The 19,761-nt window shown below is 35.5% G+C and overlaps 3 protein-coding genes across 3 annotated transcripts; 1 reads left to right on the top strand and 2 right to left on the bottom strand.

Annotated features, from left to right (window-relative positions):
- Nucleotides 1-230: 230 nt before the first annotated feature.
- Nucleotides 231-1,014, bottom strand: LOC109206671 (chaperone protein dnaJ 11, chloroplastic-like). Its single transcript, XM_019369518.1, has one exon. It carries the CDS (start codon nucleotides 897-899, stop codon nucleotides 435-437), a length of 465 nt encoding a protein of 154 aa, XP_019225063.1. The 5' UTR covers nucleotides 900-1,014; the 3' UTR covers nucleotides 231-434.
- Nucleotides 1,015-5,845: 4,831 nt separating this feature from the next.
- On the bottom strand, nucleotides 5,846-8,250 carry LOC109206663 (zinc finger MYM-type protein 1-like). Its single transcript, XM_019369510.1, has 2 exons — nucleotides 6,831-8,250; nucleotides 5,846-6,738 (listed from the first exon to the last, which is right to left on the bottom strand). The coding sequence occupies exons 1-2, from the start codon at nucleotides 8,248-8,250 to the stop codon at nucleotides 5,846-5,848; spliced, it is 2,313 nt and encodes a 770-aa protein (XP_019225055.1).
- Nucleotides 8,251-14,629: 6,379 nt separating this feature from the next.
- Nucleotides 14,630-16,232, top strand: LOC109206670. Its single transcript, XM_019369517.1, has 3 exons — nucleotides 14,630-14,819; nucleotides 14,898-15,271; nucleotides 15,787-16,232. Exons 1-3 carry the CDS (start codon nucleotides 14,756-14,758, stop codon nucleotides 16,090-16,092), a joined length of 744 nt encoding a protein of 247 aa, XP_019225062.1. The 5' UTR covers nucleotides 14,630-14,755; the 3' UTR covers nucleotides 16,093-16,232.
- The last annotated feature ends 3,529 nt before the right edge of the window (nucleotides 16,233-19,761 follow it).

Here is a 19,761-nt window from a genome sequence, read left to right as displayed (position 1 = left end):
TCAACTTTCCCAACTGTCACCGGAATCCGTTACCAAGAAAATATAAATATCATTAGATGGCTATGTAATTATGACTTATGAGCATTAAATCAAATATCAGTAATCGAGCAGGGGCGGATCTTTAGCGTTAATTATGGGCACGTGAACTCATGATTTCTCCACCAACTAGATACTTTATGTACGTATTTTTTAAATTTGATCCAATATTATGTATTGGCATCCATGCTATATAAAAGTTAAATGGTGCACTTGGTCAAATATTTAATTATTGCATCCATGTTCTAAAAATCATAAATCTGCCTCTGTAATCGAGTCCACTCATACTATACAAAAATCTGATATAAATAATTACAGCGTAGTAAAAAGGTCCTAATAGTTCTAACAAATGTAAAAATCAAGCTATTTCCATTTCCCGTTTGATGCATTCGGAACTGTTACCAGCACTGATCGGTCTCCCAGTTCCGGCAAGTATAGCCGGAATACAAACCGACGCTCCGGCGTCTTTGGTTCCAAAGGCGCCTATCATAATCAGCGCGCTTGTCTGGATCCGATAGAGTGCAGTAAGCAGCATGAATCTTCATGAACTCGTCAGCAGACGAATCCTTCTGATCAATTGCAGCCACGTCAGGATGGCAAACTCTAGCCAATCTCCGATACACAGCCTTTATCTCCTCGCTCGTGGCTTCCATCGGAGTTCCGAGAATTTCGTAGAACGAAGCCGGAGAAGCAGAAACAGCTGGCACGCACCTGGCCACAGAACCGCAGGTCGCGGCGGCAACGGAGAAGGAACCGGATTGCCGGAATCTGACGCAAGACGGTGATAGAAAAGAATTCTCGCCGGAGGAAAACGTATTGGCTGCCGTTGGCGGCGGTGATTGGCGGAAAGAGGCGGAAATCATTGTAGAGATGATATGAATTTTGTTGGAGGATGTTTAATTTTGAAATGAATAATGTGAAATATGGAAAGCGGTGATATATAGATCTGTGACGGATGTAATAAGTGGACAAAGGAGTATAACTGCACTGCACTCATTTCGGCTCAATCCGTTGAACCAATCTTTAAAATAATACTATAATATACGTATTTTGAGTTTAAGTTTTTATGCAATTATGATGTAACAAATATTTTTTATACAATTAAATTAACTCAAATATAGTTGCAGTAGCTTTATACAGTAGCATTGGTAACCTAAAATAAATATCACTCCTTCCGTTTTAAATTAGATGATATAATTTCCTTCTTAGTCTATTCCAAAATAAATAACACATTCAGCTTCAAACTCTTCATTTTATTTATTTTACCCTTAATGAGAAGTTTTTATAACCACAACAATGTCATGGCCCCACAAAGCTTTTATCCTTTTAAACTTTTAAAATCACAAGTTTCAAAAGTTTTATTTTTTCCTTAAATTCCCTGCCGAATCACACTACCTCATATAAATTGAAACAGAGAAAGTAGTAGTTAGTAACCTATTATGGTAAGTAATAACATTATTTGCAGTAATGTAATAATTATTTATACTTTGATACTATAAATTTTTTATTACGCTATCAGTATATCTAGCTTAAATCTACTTAATTTATACAAATTATACCTTATAGAAGAAGTTTTATGGACTACCAGGGTGTCAATAAATACTTACCTGCGATATTTATATTTAACTGAACAATAAAATTAGGGTCATTTTAACGGAAAAGGCTTATTCGCATTTTTTTTTTTTAAAGTTTCAGTACTTTTTTTTATATAAATTTTAATAGTTAATAGTAATTTATAATATTTAATACTTATCAATTACTCTTTAGTGAACTCGCAATTTTGGATAGTAAATACCACATTTATCTAAAACAAAATTTTGTTTCTATTTATAGGGAGAAAAGGAAAAAAATAAAAACAGAAAAAAAAAACAGTTGGAGTGGAGACTTTGGGGAGTCGGATGCCATGTTAAGAGCATAAATTTTGTAGGGAATGCTTATCCAATCACACTAGCCCTTACATCTTTTTCTTCTTTTATTCAGTCACTCTATCCAGTTATTATTTGGTGAGTCAGCAAAGATCTTTCCTTATCAATTTTTTTTTTTTTTTTTTTTTTTTTTTTTAATAATGTCATATCTGCTTATCCATTCATCAATGAGGGAGATGTCGGTATAGTCGTTGCTGCCTCACTAATCGATAACACAATTTTCTCTATTTTTAAAATAATCTTATACACTATATAGACAATTTACCTATGAGGATCCGAATCATAATATTAGTCAAATGAGTATTAACAAGTTCTTTGCTTTGTTTAAGCGACTGTACATAGATTACTGCTTTGATTGAATATTAAACCGTTTTTCTTAAGGTCATATTTCTCTATAATAACATCTTTATATAACAGTCATTCACTACAAAAGCTAAATTTTTCTCGAAATCGACTTTTTAAGTTATATGTTATCCTCTCTATAACAGTTTTTTTTACCTATAACAATAGCAACGATATTTATAGTAGAACGCTTTTTGTAAAGTATCCCTATGTAATAGCCATATAGAATCTTTAAAATTACTAATAATAATTTTAAAAATTTGCACACAATCTTTTCCAATGAACAAAGTTTTCATCTTGTATATTACATAAGATTTGAAGATTTGCACATGATATTTTTTTCATTGGACAAATGTTAAAAAATATTTCGCTAGAAAATTCAACTGTTAAGCTCTTAGATTGTCTTCATGGGAAAGCTATCAGTTATCCTTTTACTGAAAGTTTGGATACATACCTTAGTCAATTCAATCATTATATCGCTAATATAAGGAATGGAGTCTTCGAAACAAGCTAGAACTATAAAGTTCTTCCATCAATCTTAAAAGAATTCATTTTTCTAGTAGCTTTAAAATGTGTGCCTTTGAGTTTAAATCTGTGTACCTTTAGTTATGAATTTATTACTAGTATATTGGCTTGATCTAATATTCAATTAGTGCAATATGCATATCTTTTACAACAACAACAACCAGTATAATCCTACTAGTGTGGTTTGGGGAGGATAGTGTGTACGCTGACCTTACCCCTGCCCTAGGGTAGAGAGGTTGTCTCGGATAGACCCTCGGCATCCCTCCCTCCAAGAACTCCCCACCTTGCTCTTGGGGTGACTCGAACTCACAACCTCTTGGTTGGAAGTGAAGGGTGCTCACCACTAGAGCAACCCACTCTTGTCAATATGCATATCTTTTGATATTTTAAATTTGAACAATTCTTTTATCTTTTATATGTAACATTAAAAGAGAAAAAAAAATTGAATAATTTTTGTCTATAACAGCCAAAAAATATTTAAACATCAAATGTTGTTGTAGATGTATAACAGTTATTCACTTATATGTGACTTTTATCTACATCATATGAATTGCACATATAAGCGTCACTAGTAAAAAAGAAACTAGGGTTTTTCAGGATTTGGCTATATAATGCTAATTTTTTGGAACTACCTTTGCCAAATCTATATAAGGCTAAAATATTACCAATTCTCTTATATGTTGTCATACCATGCTACACCCCTAAGGCAGAGACTTGAATTTAATTTACCGTGACTTATGAGTTCACAGGCGAAGCCAAAGCGAAACTAACTTATCAACGTAAGTTCATTTGATAACTCTGAACGTGAACTCCCAGTTCTTCGAAACAGCAAAAACAATCCCCCCACCGCCAAAACCACCTGATATCACACATGAGAATACCACTAATCACGGCGTGGAAGACAAAGCGTCTTTCAAAGAAAAGCTACTAGCCTCAAACCGAATGAACTTTACAAATTCCTTAACCCTATCCCAAAATTCAATAGACGAAATGTTCCCAGAAGATGGATTGCAAGAGTATTTAATACAACTCAATACATGGGAAATTAAAGTAATAGCTCTAACCGAGGAAGACAAGCAGAGAATTTATGAACCTTGGAAATTCTCATTAATTGTTAAGCTATTTGGAAAACGAATGCTACATCACTACCTAAAAAAAAAGATCCAAGAATTGTGCCATCCCTCGGAAAACTTCCCACTAATTGATTTAGGGGATGATTACTACATCATCAAGTTTACTAAGAAAGAAAATATGGAGAAGGCCCTCATCCATGGACCATGGTTTATCAACGGTCACTATTTATCAATCACAAAATGGAGACCAAACTTCGTAGCAAACAAAGAAAAATTAACAGCTTCGACAGTTTGGATCAGACTACCACAACTGCCAGCGGAGTTTTATGATGGAAAACTACTTGGAAAAATTGGAAATGCCATAGGGCGATTATTAAAAATAGATGTTTGCACTTCTACCACAGTCAGAGGCCGCTATGCTAGGCTCTTTGTTGAGCTTCCGCTGGAATCTCCTATCCAACCTTACATCTACATAGGTCAACATAAGCAGTCTATATACTACGAAGGTGAGAAATTTTTATGTAAAAATTGTGAACGGTTGGGCCATATCCAAACTCAATGTAATTACATCCAGAAGGAAGCTATGGACAAAACATCCCAAGCCAAAGATCAAACATCCAAAGCCAAGGATCAAACAATCAAGAACTTGGAAGAAGAAATAGGGGAGTGGAAGACAGTGTCTTTCAACAAAGGAAGGAAGCATGATTCAAAGAGCAATCAAAGAACCTCTTCAAATCCAACGGATAATAGTACAAACTCAGGTATCACGGTAAAATTGTTCAATGCAACCACTAGTAAGTACTTAGATACTCAAGTCTTACAATATAAATCAAAAAATCCTGTTGAGATGCAAGATTTTCACATCGAAAAGGCTACAAAAAACCTACCCATGGAAAATACCACCATCCAAACTCAAAACAACTTTTCTCTTTTAGAAGATGAGCAAATGGTTTTGTGTGAATCGCTGATTATGATAAAAAAAAAATAATTATAATAAAAAAGATTATTTAGCCAAAAATGATCTCTTGGAAATGTCTATGGACAGCATGGATACGTCCGACTTACACGTGGCATTGGAAAACCCTTCAGTCACTTATGCCATGCACGACACCCCCACAAATAACTTGATCAATAATAATATAAAAAATAATATAGACCCTACTACCGCTAATCCTAACCAATTAAATGGCCATTCCCTTACTAATCACCCTATAACTCAGATAACTACTACTAACCTACCTCGTTTAGAATTAGACCATCAAACACTTAAGCATGCCTTACAAATGGCAAACCCAACTCCAAAAATTGAACAAATGGCACCTCGACTCATGAACACAAACCATGCAAGATATGAAGAAGATCTAGTTAAATACAATACGCCATCCCAAACAAACAACATGCAAATTGAACTACCAATCATTAGTCCAATTACCAATACACTCTCTGGCAAACCAAAAGCCACGCCTGAAAAAAACTCTACAAAAACCCACTACCTTTCTCTGCAAAATGCCAAGAATCCCGTCCACTTTGAGAAGAAGACACAGATTAATCCAAATCTTGAGACACCACAGAGCCCAAAGTATGGAGAATCTATCCCATGTCACCCCACAGTTGGAGAATTCACAAGTAATCCTAGTACAACCTCCTCAAACCCAAGACTATCAACCACTTTCATGGATAGAAGTGGGACTGCTGGGCCATGCAGTATCTTTCAATGTCCAAATAAATGGACAGGAAGCAATTGTCATCCTCCACAACACACAATACCTAGCTCAGTTGATATCCGAGGGTGAGACTCGCAATGAACAACTACTTGAATCAGGTGTGGTTAAACAACATCTTACACCAGTGGCGGACCCAGGATTTTTATCAAGCGGGTTCAAAATGCAAAGAAGCAAATATACAAAGAGGTCAACAAAAACTATATATTAATAAAATATATTATTACAACTGTCCTCTACGAGTTTTCATTTTCTGAAACGTATTCATAATAGTCTCATCAGAAATGGTGTTAAATATATTTCTTTCTACATAAGGTACCAAACAACCGCTCATGAATTCGTCATTCATTCGGTTTCGCAATTCACTCTTGATCAATTTCATCGCCGAGAAAGTTCTTTCAACTGTAGCAGTGGCAACTTGTAGAAGCAAAGCAAATTTCACAAGGCGAAACACAAATTGATAATTCAAATGCTTCTTTGTCTTAACTAGTGTTTCAGAAAGATCAACAAGTGCTTGTAGATTTGAGAACCTTTCATCAAAATCACGAACATCAACAATATAAGTTTGAAGTTGATTCTTGAGCGTAACCATTATATTCTCATCAAAATTGTCAGGATACAATTCAGCCATCATCAATATCTTGTTTATGTCAAAACTGGAAAATGAATCAACTGGATTTAAGCAAGCTACTCCAACAAGCAAGTTCGTTGTCACCTCATTAAAACGAGCATTGAGTTCTTGAACTTGCCAATCAATAATCTTAAAAAATATATCAACACGAGAGTGATGTAAAATAGTATAATCAGCAACTTTACGTCGAGATCTTCCGGAGTTAACATAGAAGTCATCAAAGTTTGGTATCAAAATATTATACTTGACACAAAATGCAGACACCTTATCAATAAGTAAACCCCATTCTTCTTCTCTTAGCTTTTGCAACCGTTTCTTTGCCACTTCAACAAGTAGAATAGCATTTGCAATATCTTGCTCCTTTTTTTGTAAGGATGTATTAAGCTCATTTGTGATCTCCAAAACATCTCTCATTAGGTGCAACATGAAAGCAACCTCAAATGTTTGACATGTGCTAAGATATCCCTTTGCCTTAGCTCTTTCTTCTAAAGTTCGGGTATCAACAACGATAGTATCAAGAACACAATAATTGAGCCAAACATAGAAATAAAGTTCTTAAAAGATTTGTAGAGCGAACCCCAATGAGTATCAGCAGCTCTGGCAAGACCAAGTTCTTGATTCAAACCCCTACCAGTTTCAAGTTCACCCATGTCTAATGCCTCTTGAACTTTTTCTGCGTGAGATTCTCGAAGATTATCCATACGTTTGTAAGAACCTCCCACTATATTCAATACATTAGAAACCAACAATACAAGTTCTCCCACTTCAAGACACTTTTTGGATACCGCAACAAGAGTCAATTGAAGTTGGTGTGCAAAACAATGAATGCAATAAGCGGATTTACTTTCTTGTCGAATCAAAGTTTTGAGGCCACCTAAATCCCCTTGCATGTTGCTTGCTTCATCATAGCACTGTCCACATACATAAGATAAACTCAAAGAATGTTGAGCAAGGTAATCAACAATTGCTTTCTTTAAACATAAAGCACTAGTATTATGAACATGAACAATCCCAATAAAATGCTCCACCACAGATCCACATCTATTTACATATCGCAAGACAATAGCTAATTGCTCCTTGCGTGGTACATCACATGATTCATCAACTAGCAATGCAAAAAAGTCTCCATTTAGATTGTCCATGATTGCTTTAACTGTTTCAATTTTACATGCAATGATAATGTCTTTTTGAATTTTATGAGAGGTCAACTGATCATTCTTTGGAGCCTTTTTCAACACAAGATCACGAATTTTATCGCACCTCTCTGCATACCATGAAAGAATCTCAAGAAAATTACCCTTGTTTAATGATGATTCATCTTCACGATGTCCACGGAATGCCAATCCTTGATTCAATAGGAGTCTTAAAACCTCAATTGAAGCCTTCAAGCGAATTTTGTATTCGAGCTTGGTTTGACTAGATTGCCTATCAAATGATGTTTGAATTGACTGTTTTTGTTTTAATAGATCTTCACATTTCCTTTTTGCATGATTATGACTACTGCTCGACTTACCAACGTGCATATCGAATCTCTTCTTTTTTTGCCAACTCTTAAATCCTAAACTTGAAAATACATCGCCTCCACCTTGATGAATTTCTTCATCTTGAAACAAGTAACAACACAAACAATAAGCTGCATCTTCTATCACACTGTACTCCAACCAAATACCATATTCATCAAACCATTTATGATTGAAACGGCGCTTTAAGCCCGAAAAATCTCTTTGAGGAAACTTATGATGTCGGGGTTGGCAAGGACCTCTTCGGAGATATTCTCTTCTAATCTCATCACGCTCATTTGGATGATAATCTCTAATGGGTATTCTCTCCTTTGGATCAGTCGATAAAGAATCAAGATCTATTCCTTGTCTTTGTCTTTTAGAGGATTGAGGTTGCTCTTCTAATTGGTTCAAATTTTGTTCCACGGGAGTAGCAATTGGAGAGGATGAACTTGGTTGTGGCAACTTGGAAGATACTGGAGGGTAAAATCTCTTCATTGTAACACAAACTGGATTACCAAAGGTGAAACCCAATAGTGAGAATTTGTTATATCATATTCATCAGCTTAGACATACAATAATAGGTAAAATTTTAAATAGTAATCCTAATTTGATAGTCTAATAAAATGCAATCAAAAGAGAAAAAGTGAAAAGACTTTTTCTAATAATATGTTTCAACATTTCAACATAGTCTAATAATCTGAAAAAGGATTTCTCAAACTAGACTTTTTATACTTTCATTATACTCAAACTGAAATTATTTGCTAATAGACACGCATGTTGTGACACAGAAACACCCAATTAGGCAAATAGTATTATTTTGACAATCACCAAAATATTCCATAATTTTAACAAGTTTCATTAATTACACAATAAGATAACCCTCAAGAAGCTCTAATAGAAAACCTTAAGTCCCCAAGTGACGTGACAATCAACTTCTAAGAAAACCAAAGCCCCCCAAAAAAATGTAAAATAGTGCTAAATTAATTGTGTTTCTCACATTTCACTGTAACACTCAGTGAACTATCAACAATGTTCTTCTTCGGCTAATGGCTAATGGAGGAGACGACTATGAAGCAATGTTCTTTGAAATTGAACTACAACAGTCAACAAAGAGAAGAAAGCACATAGAGGTGAAGGAAACTTATTGGAATTAAATCTTTATGCAAAAGAGGAATAAATACTATAAATTGGAAAACTAGAATTGGTTCTTATTGATCACCTGAACTTTTAGTTAGATACCAAGATGAAGCCCTTTGTCTTTGAGGGAGATGACATTCTCGGCAGGGGCTAACGGAGGAGGCGATTCTCTTTGAAATTGAAGAGAGAGAGAGAGAGAGAGAGAGAGAGAGAGAGAGAGAGAATGAGAGAGAGAGGCATCGAGGTTTTAAGATTAGAGATTCTAATCTCTAATCTCAAAGATCATATGTGACTAGAGGGCAGAGGGGCTAACGACATCGTTTTTATGGAAAAAGTGACCTATTTAAAAAAAAAATAGAGGCCATATGTGACTAGCTGGTTTCGAACTCAGGACCATGTGGAAAATTTGAACCCTGTTTGGCTAGACGATTTACCTGTTTGAAGCGGGTTCAAAATTATATTTATACCTTTACTTTTCTGAAGACAGAAAAATATACCTATATACACAGTGTTATTTTTCGATGAAGCGGGTTCATATGAATCCTCTTGACTCCATGCGGGTCCGCCCCTGTCTTACACCCGTTGGCACCAACAATGAACCCTCATCTAATGCATGCAATGATGCACCAGTGGAACATGCCACCACAATTCAACCCCATGCAACCATTGAACCCACACGTAGATATGCCATTCTTCCCTCCGGAAACTCTCGCTCACCTAAACCCTATCTTCATGCCTTGGGAGAATCCTCCTCAGCCCCAAGTTCACCAAGCACCACCAGTGGAACAACAACCTCCAATGTTCCAACCCCAGATGATGCAAGAGCCAGAACAAGAAGAGGATCCACTGGAGGAAATAGGAGATCCCCTAATCCCAAGAATGGAACAAATCTTGGAGTTCTTAAGCATAAACGAGGTAAAAGTATTTCTCTTTATGGAGATGCAAGAGAAGAGGCATGTGCTCAATTACCCACTAGCACTATACAAGTGCTCAACGGACATCAGGCCTCCTCAAGACCCAACAGTGGGCAATCAAGCCATGATTCTAGTACCCTCACTCAGGAGGAACCCTGTATTCTTACAGGGAGGGAGGGAGAATGGGGAACCAGCAAACCTAGAACTGAACTTAGCCACGAATCGTCCAACTAACTTCATTATCTGCAACATTAGAGGAGGGAATAATGTTGAGTTTAGAAGAAATTTCAAAGAAATGGTAGATACTCACAGGCTATGCATGGTCACTCTCTTGGAAACTAAGATGGCTAACCATGCTCAAATGTTAGGCGACTTTGGTTTCTCAAAGATGATAGAGGTGTCTGCTGAAGGTCAAGTAGGAGGGATGGTAGTAATGTGGAACCACAATGTAGTCATTGTCCACAACTTTGTGCGCAGAAATCAGGAAATCCATGCAACAATTGAGGTGCTCCCTATCCGTAAATCTTGGCTTTTTTCTTCAATCTATGCTAGCACTGATAAGAACAATAGGAACAATATGTGGGATAATCTAGAAAATATCGATAAAAACTATAAAGGGCCATGGATGGTAGGTGGGGACCTAAATGATATAATGGGGTCAAATGAGAAATTTGGTGAAAGACCCATTAATAATAATAGAACAAATTTTCTTTGGTCAAAAATCAATAACTGTAATCTTATTGACATTGGTTATAAGGGGTGCAAATACACTTGTTCTAATCATAGAAAGCTTAATAAGCGCTAATAATGGAGAGATTAGACAAAATATTAGGAAATGAATGGTGGCTTGAAATATTCCCAAATTGCTCAGTAATTCATCTCCCAAAAACTTACTCTGACCATAACCCCCTATTAGTAGAATTAATCCCTAGAAGTAGAGTTGGCTATAAACAACCATTTAGACTAAGAGACTTTTTGGTGTAGACACGCAAACTTTCAAAATATTATTAACAAACATTGGAACGGTATGGAATACTGCAAAGCTAGTGAAAATTTTGTGACTAATATTAGGACTTGGAAGGAAAATACTTTTGGGGACTTAACTACAAAAAAAAAAAAAAAAAAATCTTAGCAAAGGCTCCAAGGGATCCAAAACTCTATAAATTACACAAATAGTGCTTTTTTACAACAATTAAAAATTAGCCTGAGAAAAGACTTTAATGATATCCTTAAGATAGAGGAAGACTACTGGAGATTGAGGTCTAGAGTAATGTGGCTAAATGAAGGTGATGCCAATACAAAATTTTTCCACATAACTGCATCCAGTAGGAAAAGAAAAAATAAAATTACTTACTTTAGGGATGAGGCTGGAAACTGGCTAAACGACCACAACTTGATCTTGTCTCATGTTTGCAACTACTTTAGGGATGCTTTCACTACTACACACACAAGCACCAATTGCAATGACATAAAAACCAGCCCATATAGTCATTATAATTATGATCTTGGTGCTCTTGATAACCCCTTAATGGATATTGAAATAACCAGAGCCATCTTTTCCTTCAAACCTTTTAAGGCTCCTGGACCAGACGGATTACATCCTTTCTTTTTCCAAAAATATTGGCATAGCATTAACAAATCAGTGAATAACTATTGCCATAAGGTATTCAACACACAACATATCCCCAGTGTCATCAATAAAACTTACCTTTGCCTAATTTCAAAATTTTCTAACGCAAACAACGTAAAATATTTTAGGCCAATAAGCCTCTGCAATACTATTTATAAAACTATTACTAAAATTCTAGCAAATCGCCTGAAACCCTTCCTAGAACATATCATTAGTCCCTTTCAGACTAGCTTTATGAAGCATAGAAGAGCGTCTAACAATGCGATTATTATTCAACAAATAATATCCAATTTTAAAAAATTAAAAGAAAAGCAAGGCCAAATGATTTTAAAAATAGATTTAGAAAAAGATTTCGATCAACTAGAATGGTCCTTCATATATCGAACTCTTAGATACTTCAAGTTCCCCCCAAAATTCACCAACCTCTTAATGAGCCGCATTACCACAAGTTCAATAGGGGTCCTAATAAATGGTTCAATCACAAACTTTTTTGAACCAGTCGGGGTATTAGGCAAGGCAACCCTATATCTCCTTACATTTTTATTCTGTGCATGGAAATGTTCTCAAGATACATGAACCATCAAGTAGATATCCACAACTGGGATCCCATACAAATAGGTAGGAAGAGCCCTCAATTCTCTCATATTTTTTTTGCGGATGATCTAACATTGATGGCTAAAGCAAACATTTCTTCATGCCAAGCCATTAAAATGGGCCTTAAGTTATTTTGTAACCTTTCCGGCCAGAATGTAAACACTACCAAGTCCAAAATTATCTTCTCAAACAATTATCTCCCTAACATTAAAAAGGATATCTCTTCTAGCCTGGGTCTTAAAAAGAGCAACACTTTTGGAACCTATTTAGGTTTCCCAATCCTTACTAAAACTCCAAAACCTAGTGATTATCTCTTCATTCTAGACAAAATGAGGGCCAGATTGGCAAACTGGAAGACTAGGCTTATAAACATAGCTGGAAGAACTACCCCAGCCCATGCTTGCCTTAATTCAATCCCTAACCACTACATGCGACCCTCCTCCCTTCAAAAACCTTAAAAAATATTGATAAGCTTCAAAGAGACTTCATATGGGGAACTACAACTGAAAAGAAAAAGCTTCACCTAATTAAGTGGTCTACAATATGCCAACCAAAACCCAATGGAGGCCTAGGCATTAAGGATGCAAAAACTAAAAATCTAAGAGCCCGTTTGGATGGCTTGTATTAAGTAACTTTTAAGCCAAAATAGCTTTTAAGCCATAAGTTAGGAATTCTAGCTTTTTGCTTTTGGCTTGTTTTTATCATTTTAGCTTGAAAACAAGTGCTTAAAAGCACTTTTTTACTTTACCCAAACACTATAAAATGGCTTAAAAGCGATTTTGGCTTAAAAGCACTTAAAACAAGCCAATCCAAACGGGCTCTAAGTCTGCTAGCCAGCTTAGCATGGAGACTTCTCTCAAACACTACAACTTCATGGGCTAGCCTTATCACCTCCACCTATGGCACTAGTGAAGCTATTAATAACCACTCTTTCGTTTGGCAAAGTATTTTAAAAAGATGGGGAATTTGCAAAAAAGGTATTACTTGGTCTCCATACCAAAACCCTAATATGAATATCTGGTCCACAAAATGGATTCCAAATACAACAAACTTGCTTAGCCTAATCGAGGGTTCCCTCTCAATTGATGACCAAAACCTAAAAATCAGAGATATCCAAAATGATCACAATTGGAACTTCTCAAAACTCTCTATAGTTTTGCCGGAGGATGTCAGGCAACATATCTCTAAGGTTAGGGTTCGTACCAATGGCCCAAAATGGGATATTCCCATCTGGTCGAAAACCAACAAAGGCACCTTTACCACCAAATCTTGCTATGACTTAATTGAGCCTTGTAAAGTAAATAACTTTGATTTCAATTGGATATGGAAACACAAGTGCCCAAACAAAATAAAATTTTTCCTCTGGCAATGCCTCCACAATAGGCTACCATGCAGAGCCTATCTAGCACACATTAATATGAACATTGATCCTATGTGCCCAATATGTAAGACGGAAGATGAATTTATAATGCATATCTTTTTCAATTGTAAAACTTCCAAATTTTTTTGGGAAAATGTAGGATGGCAGTTAAATTATAAAGCGAATGACAAGCACTGGCTCTTTCAAGTAAGAGACCTAAACCCAAATCTTAGAAATAATTTTACAGACCGGAGCACCCTCTTTCCCTTTATACTATGGAACACTTGGATAAATAGAAATAACAATAACCAAAACAATACCTCCAACAATATCAATATGAATTTCATCATGCAAAGATCAATAGAATACAAACTCCTAGTAGAAAATGTTCACAACCCTTTAAAGAAAAGGACCATAAATGTAAGATGGCATAAGCCTCCAAAAGGATGGTACAAACTAAACATAGATGCAAGTTACAACAAAAGCAAAAAGAGTGGCCTAGGAGGGGTTTTCAGAAACACAAGTGGAAGTTGGATTGTGGGCTTCACAAAAGCCACTTATACAAATGGAGCACTGAAATCTGAACTCCTAGCACTATTTGAAGGGCTCCAAACTGCCCAGGAATGAAATTTGTTTCCTCTCAAGATTGAGACTGACTGCACTGAGGTAATCCAATGCATAAATCAAGGAAATTATATTTTTAATGACATTGTATATGCATGCAGATCGTTAATGCACCGGGAGAAGGACGTGATCCTTAGGCACATCCTCAGGCAGGGGAATGAAGTGGCACACCTGCTAGCAAAAAATACAGAGGCTCAAACAAGGATGAAAAAAATATTACGTTCAACCTCCTGTTTTTGTGGAATCGTGTGTGAGGAGGGATCAAACTGAACAAGTAGTTTTTGTGAAACACTTAAATATTGATGCATGTAATAGTCTAGTAAGCTTTGGTAACAAATGTGTCTTAAGCGACACGAACAATGATTGTGATATTTTGAACCCTATCTAGCTATAATATATGTATCTTTCCTTTGCTAAAAAAAGGCAGAGACTTGCATTAAGTAGGCCAAACAATTGGACCAGAAATGTCCTTAGTCTTATCTACATTATGTAAAAGCCCATAAAGAACTTGGGCCTAAAAGGCCTGTAGACCCAATAGAAGGAAACCCAACTCTAAATCCCAACGGCTAGTTATTATAGCATGCTTCTAACGGTCGCATTTTGTTGCGCCCATTCTCCAACCATTATTCCACTACTCCTATAAAAATACTCTTATCTCTTTCCACCATTTGAGTCCTTTAATTTCTCTTAATCTGAATACAGCCAGCGCATTAGGAAAGCCAATAATCAGCCATTTTTCTAATGATGGAGACTCCATCATCAACAAGAAGAGTAACAAGATCACAAGTCCTTTCCGCTTCCAATAGTAATGAGGATTCAGGTTTTTATAGCAAAATTTCTTTAACTTTTTTGTGCCTATACTAATACTATCTTTTTTGTTCAGAGATGAATAAAGAATCTGAAAACAAAGAAGTGACCAAATCAAGATCAGCTCTCATTGATTTAACAAATTCACCCATTGTTGGGCTAGCAAGTGGGATTTTAGAGACCCCATCATCTGCATTGTCCAGGAGTACTAAAGGAAGGAAGTGTTGTACTCCAGGGTCAGGGGAGGCAATATTGAGGTGTCAAGTGAAGAACTTGTTACAAATGGTTGAGGAAGAAGCTGAAATCTCATTGGCAAAAAGGCAGCCTCTTTTTCATGTAAAAGGTGTTGTTATTGCTCCTGCAAATACACCACTTATGGATCTACCTGGTAATGAGATGCTGCCACCTGTCACTGCATCTCCTGTACACGACAACTTTGTCATCTCTCAGGTATATTATATCAATTTTCACAAGAGTTTAGCTTCTTGATTGATATAATGTGAAAGATAACTACAACGATTTATCTATAATATTAGAATTTGTAACCTCGAAATAAGATAAGCAACCTGCTACAACAAGTTAAAATTAAATCAAGTGTAAGGATTCTCTGCAATCAATATCTATAAGTTAAATAAATGCGAGTCAACAAATAAGTTACTCACAAAATTATTCATAACATTTTGTTTTACTTGATACTATTATGGAGTATGATATAGTAGTCATATCATTTTCTGACTACTATCTTTTTATACTATATTTTGAAGTTCTCAATTTATTTATAAGACATTTTTTTAATGTAATTTCAAAATATAAAAAAAATCAATGTCCAAAATGGTATAGAAACTAAATGATGTGACCCCATGTAGGAAAAAAGGGAGGTTTATCTTCATTTGTTTTCTTCTTTGGATTGGTGTTTGATATGAGATATTAAAGATTTTGAATTGTTTGTATATATTATATGTTAGATAATGAATGAGATGTTTGAAGTGAAGAAAGAAGAGAGTAGTAGTAATATTACAAGATCTCTACTGTTGGATTTTACTGAAAAGTCAGAAGAAGATGATGAAGGAGTAGTTGATGAGCTATGTGAAGCAATTAGCAAGATCAATGTTAATGAAGGAGAAAGAAGAATGGAAAAAAAAGTTGGAAAGCACACTCGGTTTGTGTACAACAGTGATGATGAGTTTGAAGGAGTGGAAGAGTGTGTTGAATTTGCAGGATTGTCTGCTCCTAGAGGAAAGCACTTGCATTTCCCTGAGGATATTGAATGAAAAGCTTTCTTCTTTTTGCTGTTGTGAAGACACCAACACAAACACCTGTGGTGTTTTATTATTTACATTCTGTAACTTCTGTTTGGACCATTGAGAATTTGCTGCTAACTGAAATAATTCAAAAATTATCTCTTTCCAAATCTCTCTCTCTCTCTCATGACAGTTTATCAATATAGTTAATAAATTAATCTAGGTAAGTATCAATTGCAAGAAAAAAATTATGATTTTCCAAATAATAATAGTTTGGTATTTGGATCAGGGTTGGCATGCCACTTTAAGGTGGCACATGGATCAATGTATGATGTGATAGAAGAGAGACCGGATGATTTGTTAAAAATAATAAAAATCAGAGCATGTAAAATATTCTATAACTCTGTGTATAGCAAGATTTAGCATTCGAAATGGAATGGTGAAACAACCAAGCTCACTTAAGCAGATTCTGATGAAGTGGATACGAACAAGTAAATTTTGTGGTAATCATGCTTGAGAAAAGAGCAAAAATATCAAACGAGACAAATTTTAAGCTTTCAGCATTTAGTCCACCTACGACCATAGCAAAAAATATCACAGTAGTAAGTGGAAACCAAAACTTCTTTTTCTTTTCCATAAGTAGAAATCGACTCTTATGGAATATACTTTTTATCTACATCATATGAATTGAACACATATAAGCGTCACTAATAAACAATCAAGATTGACCTTCCTGTATTGGGTGATACCCTTTTTTTGCTTGAGCCCGACCGGGTTGGGTCCGGTCCGGGGCAAGTCGGGGCCATCGAACCCGACCTAGATGCAAGGAAGAACGACGGCCACGTCTACAACCGAGGTCGAGTCATTTCGAGACCGTTGCAGAGCTCGATATGAGTCACCACCGGATGGAGAAACACACAAGGTCGGAAGCCGGACTCGTAACGGATAACCAAGCGTCGCCGGATATCTCGCCCAAACGTGATTTTCTCAACCACTTCAGGCCATTAAGGCGTAATTACAGGGATCCACGATGTAATTAATTTACCTACCTTATTTTTACCCTTAATCAGAATGTATAAAAGGGGAGAAGACCCCATAAAGAGGGGATCGGAAACCATTACACTACAGTACCATCTCTCTAAATTCTTGTACGCTATCAAGCACAATTGTTCTAAGCAATATTATATTCTGCGATTATTTACTTTAACAGCAATTGTTGAGTCTTTATCTTTATTTTCCTCAACCTAAACCTTTTGTATCTTTTAGTTCACGGATCCTTAAAACCCCATATAAATTCAATTGTTATCCGGATTCTAGGATAAACATTACTTTGAGCTAAGTTTCTTAACACGTTATCAGCACGACCACGCTCTCTTTTTCATACACCTCTATATAGGCATGTGTTGTGCACTATCCTTATACCACAATTCTATGGCTATCAAATAAAATAAAAATAGAAGTCTAACAATTGATGGAAGTTGATCGACTGGATGCTAATACAAGCTACGGTTACATTCTTCTAACTCATTCATATTTTATCTTTTACTAATCTCAAAGTTATCTATTTTTTCATGATAACTTTCCTGCCAAGAGGTAACTTACACTATTTATTTTATATTAGACTGCAATGTAAAATGTTGACTTATGTTTGTGTTATACTCAGCCAATTTTTGGATTTGCCTATGTACATGCGTCTGTCTGGGCAGACACTTTTTGGTAATTTATGGAAACTATCCAGTCAAGCGTGGCATTAGAATTAGGAATCTGATTTGCATACCAAAAAAAAAGAAAAAGAAAAAATTGACAGTGTATTAGATTAAATACAAGCAAGTTACGTTGCTAATGTTGTCAAAGATGTTTAAAGGCTCGAAGGTGAATCTAGTATATTTTGGCATATTATATTATTAACTGAGGGTATGACGCTAGGTTCAAGTTCCAGCGCACCATGAGGGTAAGACATCAGATTTGGGTCCTGGTGCACCATGATTATAAGAGTTGGGTTTGAGTCCCACCATATTTTCGCCTAACATACCATTTTGAGGGAAAGATATTGGGTTTGAGTCCCAATGCACCATATTGATGATCTAATGATGAAAATAATTTTTCATGACTGCATGGTGTACGAGGAAAAATAATAATTGTCATCACTATGATAACTATAAAAGGAGAATAATAAAGGTTCTCGAAGTAATCCTTCAAAAGGTGAAGGAAATATTACCATCAAATTGGTATGTAAAATTTAAAAAGCACGTCGCGATAATTATACTCCATTCTTTGAAAAGAATGTGACTTGTGATAAGCATTGTAAATGTAGACTCATTCCTGAAGTGAATGTGAAAAATATATATGTGATACAAATTATGCACAGGAATGTATTTTGCATGGTTGAATAAATACTACAATTCACATCTACAGGAGGTTTGAGAGAAAGAAAGATCATGAACATTATTGTGTGGTTACACGAATATGTCATTGGTCGTGTACATGTGGTACGCCAAAAATATTTTGCCATGCCTTATAAAAGTTATTAAAGGAAAAATTAAAGCAAGAAATAATTTTGCTTATGATGAATTTGACCATGACAATTATTATGATATGATTTTCTCCGTGAAGGAGACATTCACCTTATGGATTGTGTGATAAAAGATCTTGCAGTACAAAATCAATTAAGAGCTACGGAAGAGCTAATTTGTTCATAACATTAATATTGTAGTAAGTCTCAAAAGAAACATTTTGAGTTTCAAATGTATTAGCCAAAGTGGTTGGCATATTGAGACTATAAATGAAAGGAAGATTGAATATCTTCATATTACTATAATCATATCAGGTAAATATAAAAGGTTACCCGATTTTTCTTCTGTTTGTACTACACAAGTATAAGCATGATGATGGAATCACATGCCACAAGTAAACTAGAGGTTTACTGAAATAAAGATTAGTTGGCATGACCGATTGGCCATCCCGGTTCAATTATGATGCGAAAAATGAAGAGAATTTACATTGGCATATATTGAAGAATTAGGAGATTCTTCGAGAATTCTCATGTACGGCTTGTTCTCATGATAAATTGATTACTATACCAGCTGGGGTTGGGATTGTGTTCCCTGATTATATATATATATATATATATATATATATATATATATATATATATATATATATATATATATATATATATATAGGCCCAGTCACCTGCCATGTGGACTGTTTACTATTATATGATTTTAATAGATGCATCTATTCTATGGTCACATGAGCGTTTGTTATCAACTCGCAGTTTGACTTTAGCAAGGTTGATTGCTCAAATAATTAGAGCACAGTTCCAGAATGAAAATTATGATAATTTATCTTGATAATGCTGGTTTAAATACAAGTTGGTTTAGCAGAATTGTATGCCTCCAATTATAGCTAAACCATTGGTTATGAGATGTATTATTTAACATACAGCAGCACTTGTACGCATCTAGCCAAGTTATGATAAATTCTCCCTATCTTAATTGGTTCAGGGTCAGGAACCAAATAATTTCCATCTAGAAATATGGATGTGCTATATGATTTAATTATCCCACCACAATGCATAAAGATGGGTTCCCAAATAAGGTTGGAAAATGTGTTGGTGATCCCAGCATTAGGGGGAGAAAATGGGCAGCTGAAAAAGTAAAACATGGAATGAATTATTGTGAGTGCACCTAGATCCTC

Source organism: Nicotiana attenuata, unplaced genomic scaffold, assembly GCF_001879085.1.
Source record: "Nicotiana attenuata strain UT unplaced genomic scaffold, NIATTr2, whole genome shotgun sequence".
Classification (NCBI taxonomy): domain Eukaryota; kingdom Viridiplantae; phylum Streptophyta; class Magnoliopsida; order Solanales; family Solanaceae; genus Nicotiana; species Nicotiana attenuata.
The sequence above is the reverse complement of the archived record's forward strand: the minus strand, read 5'-3'. Positions and strand labels throughout refer to the sequence as shown.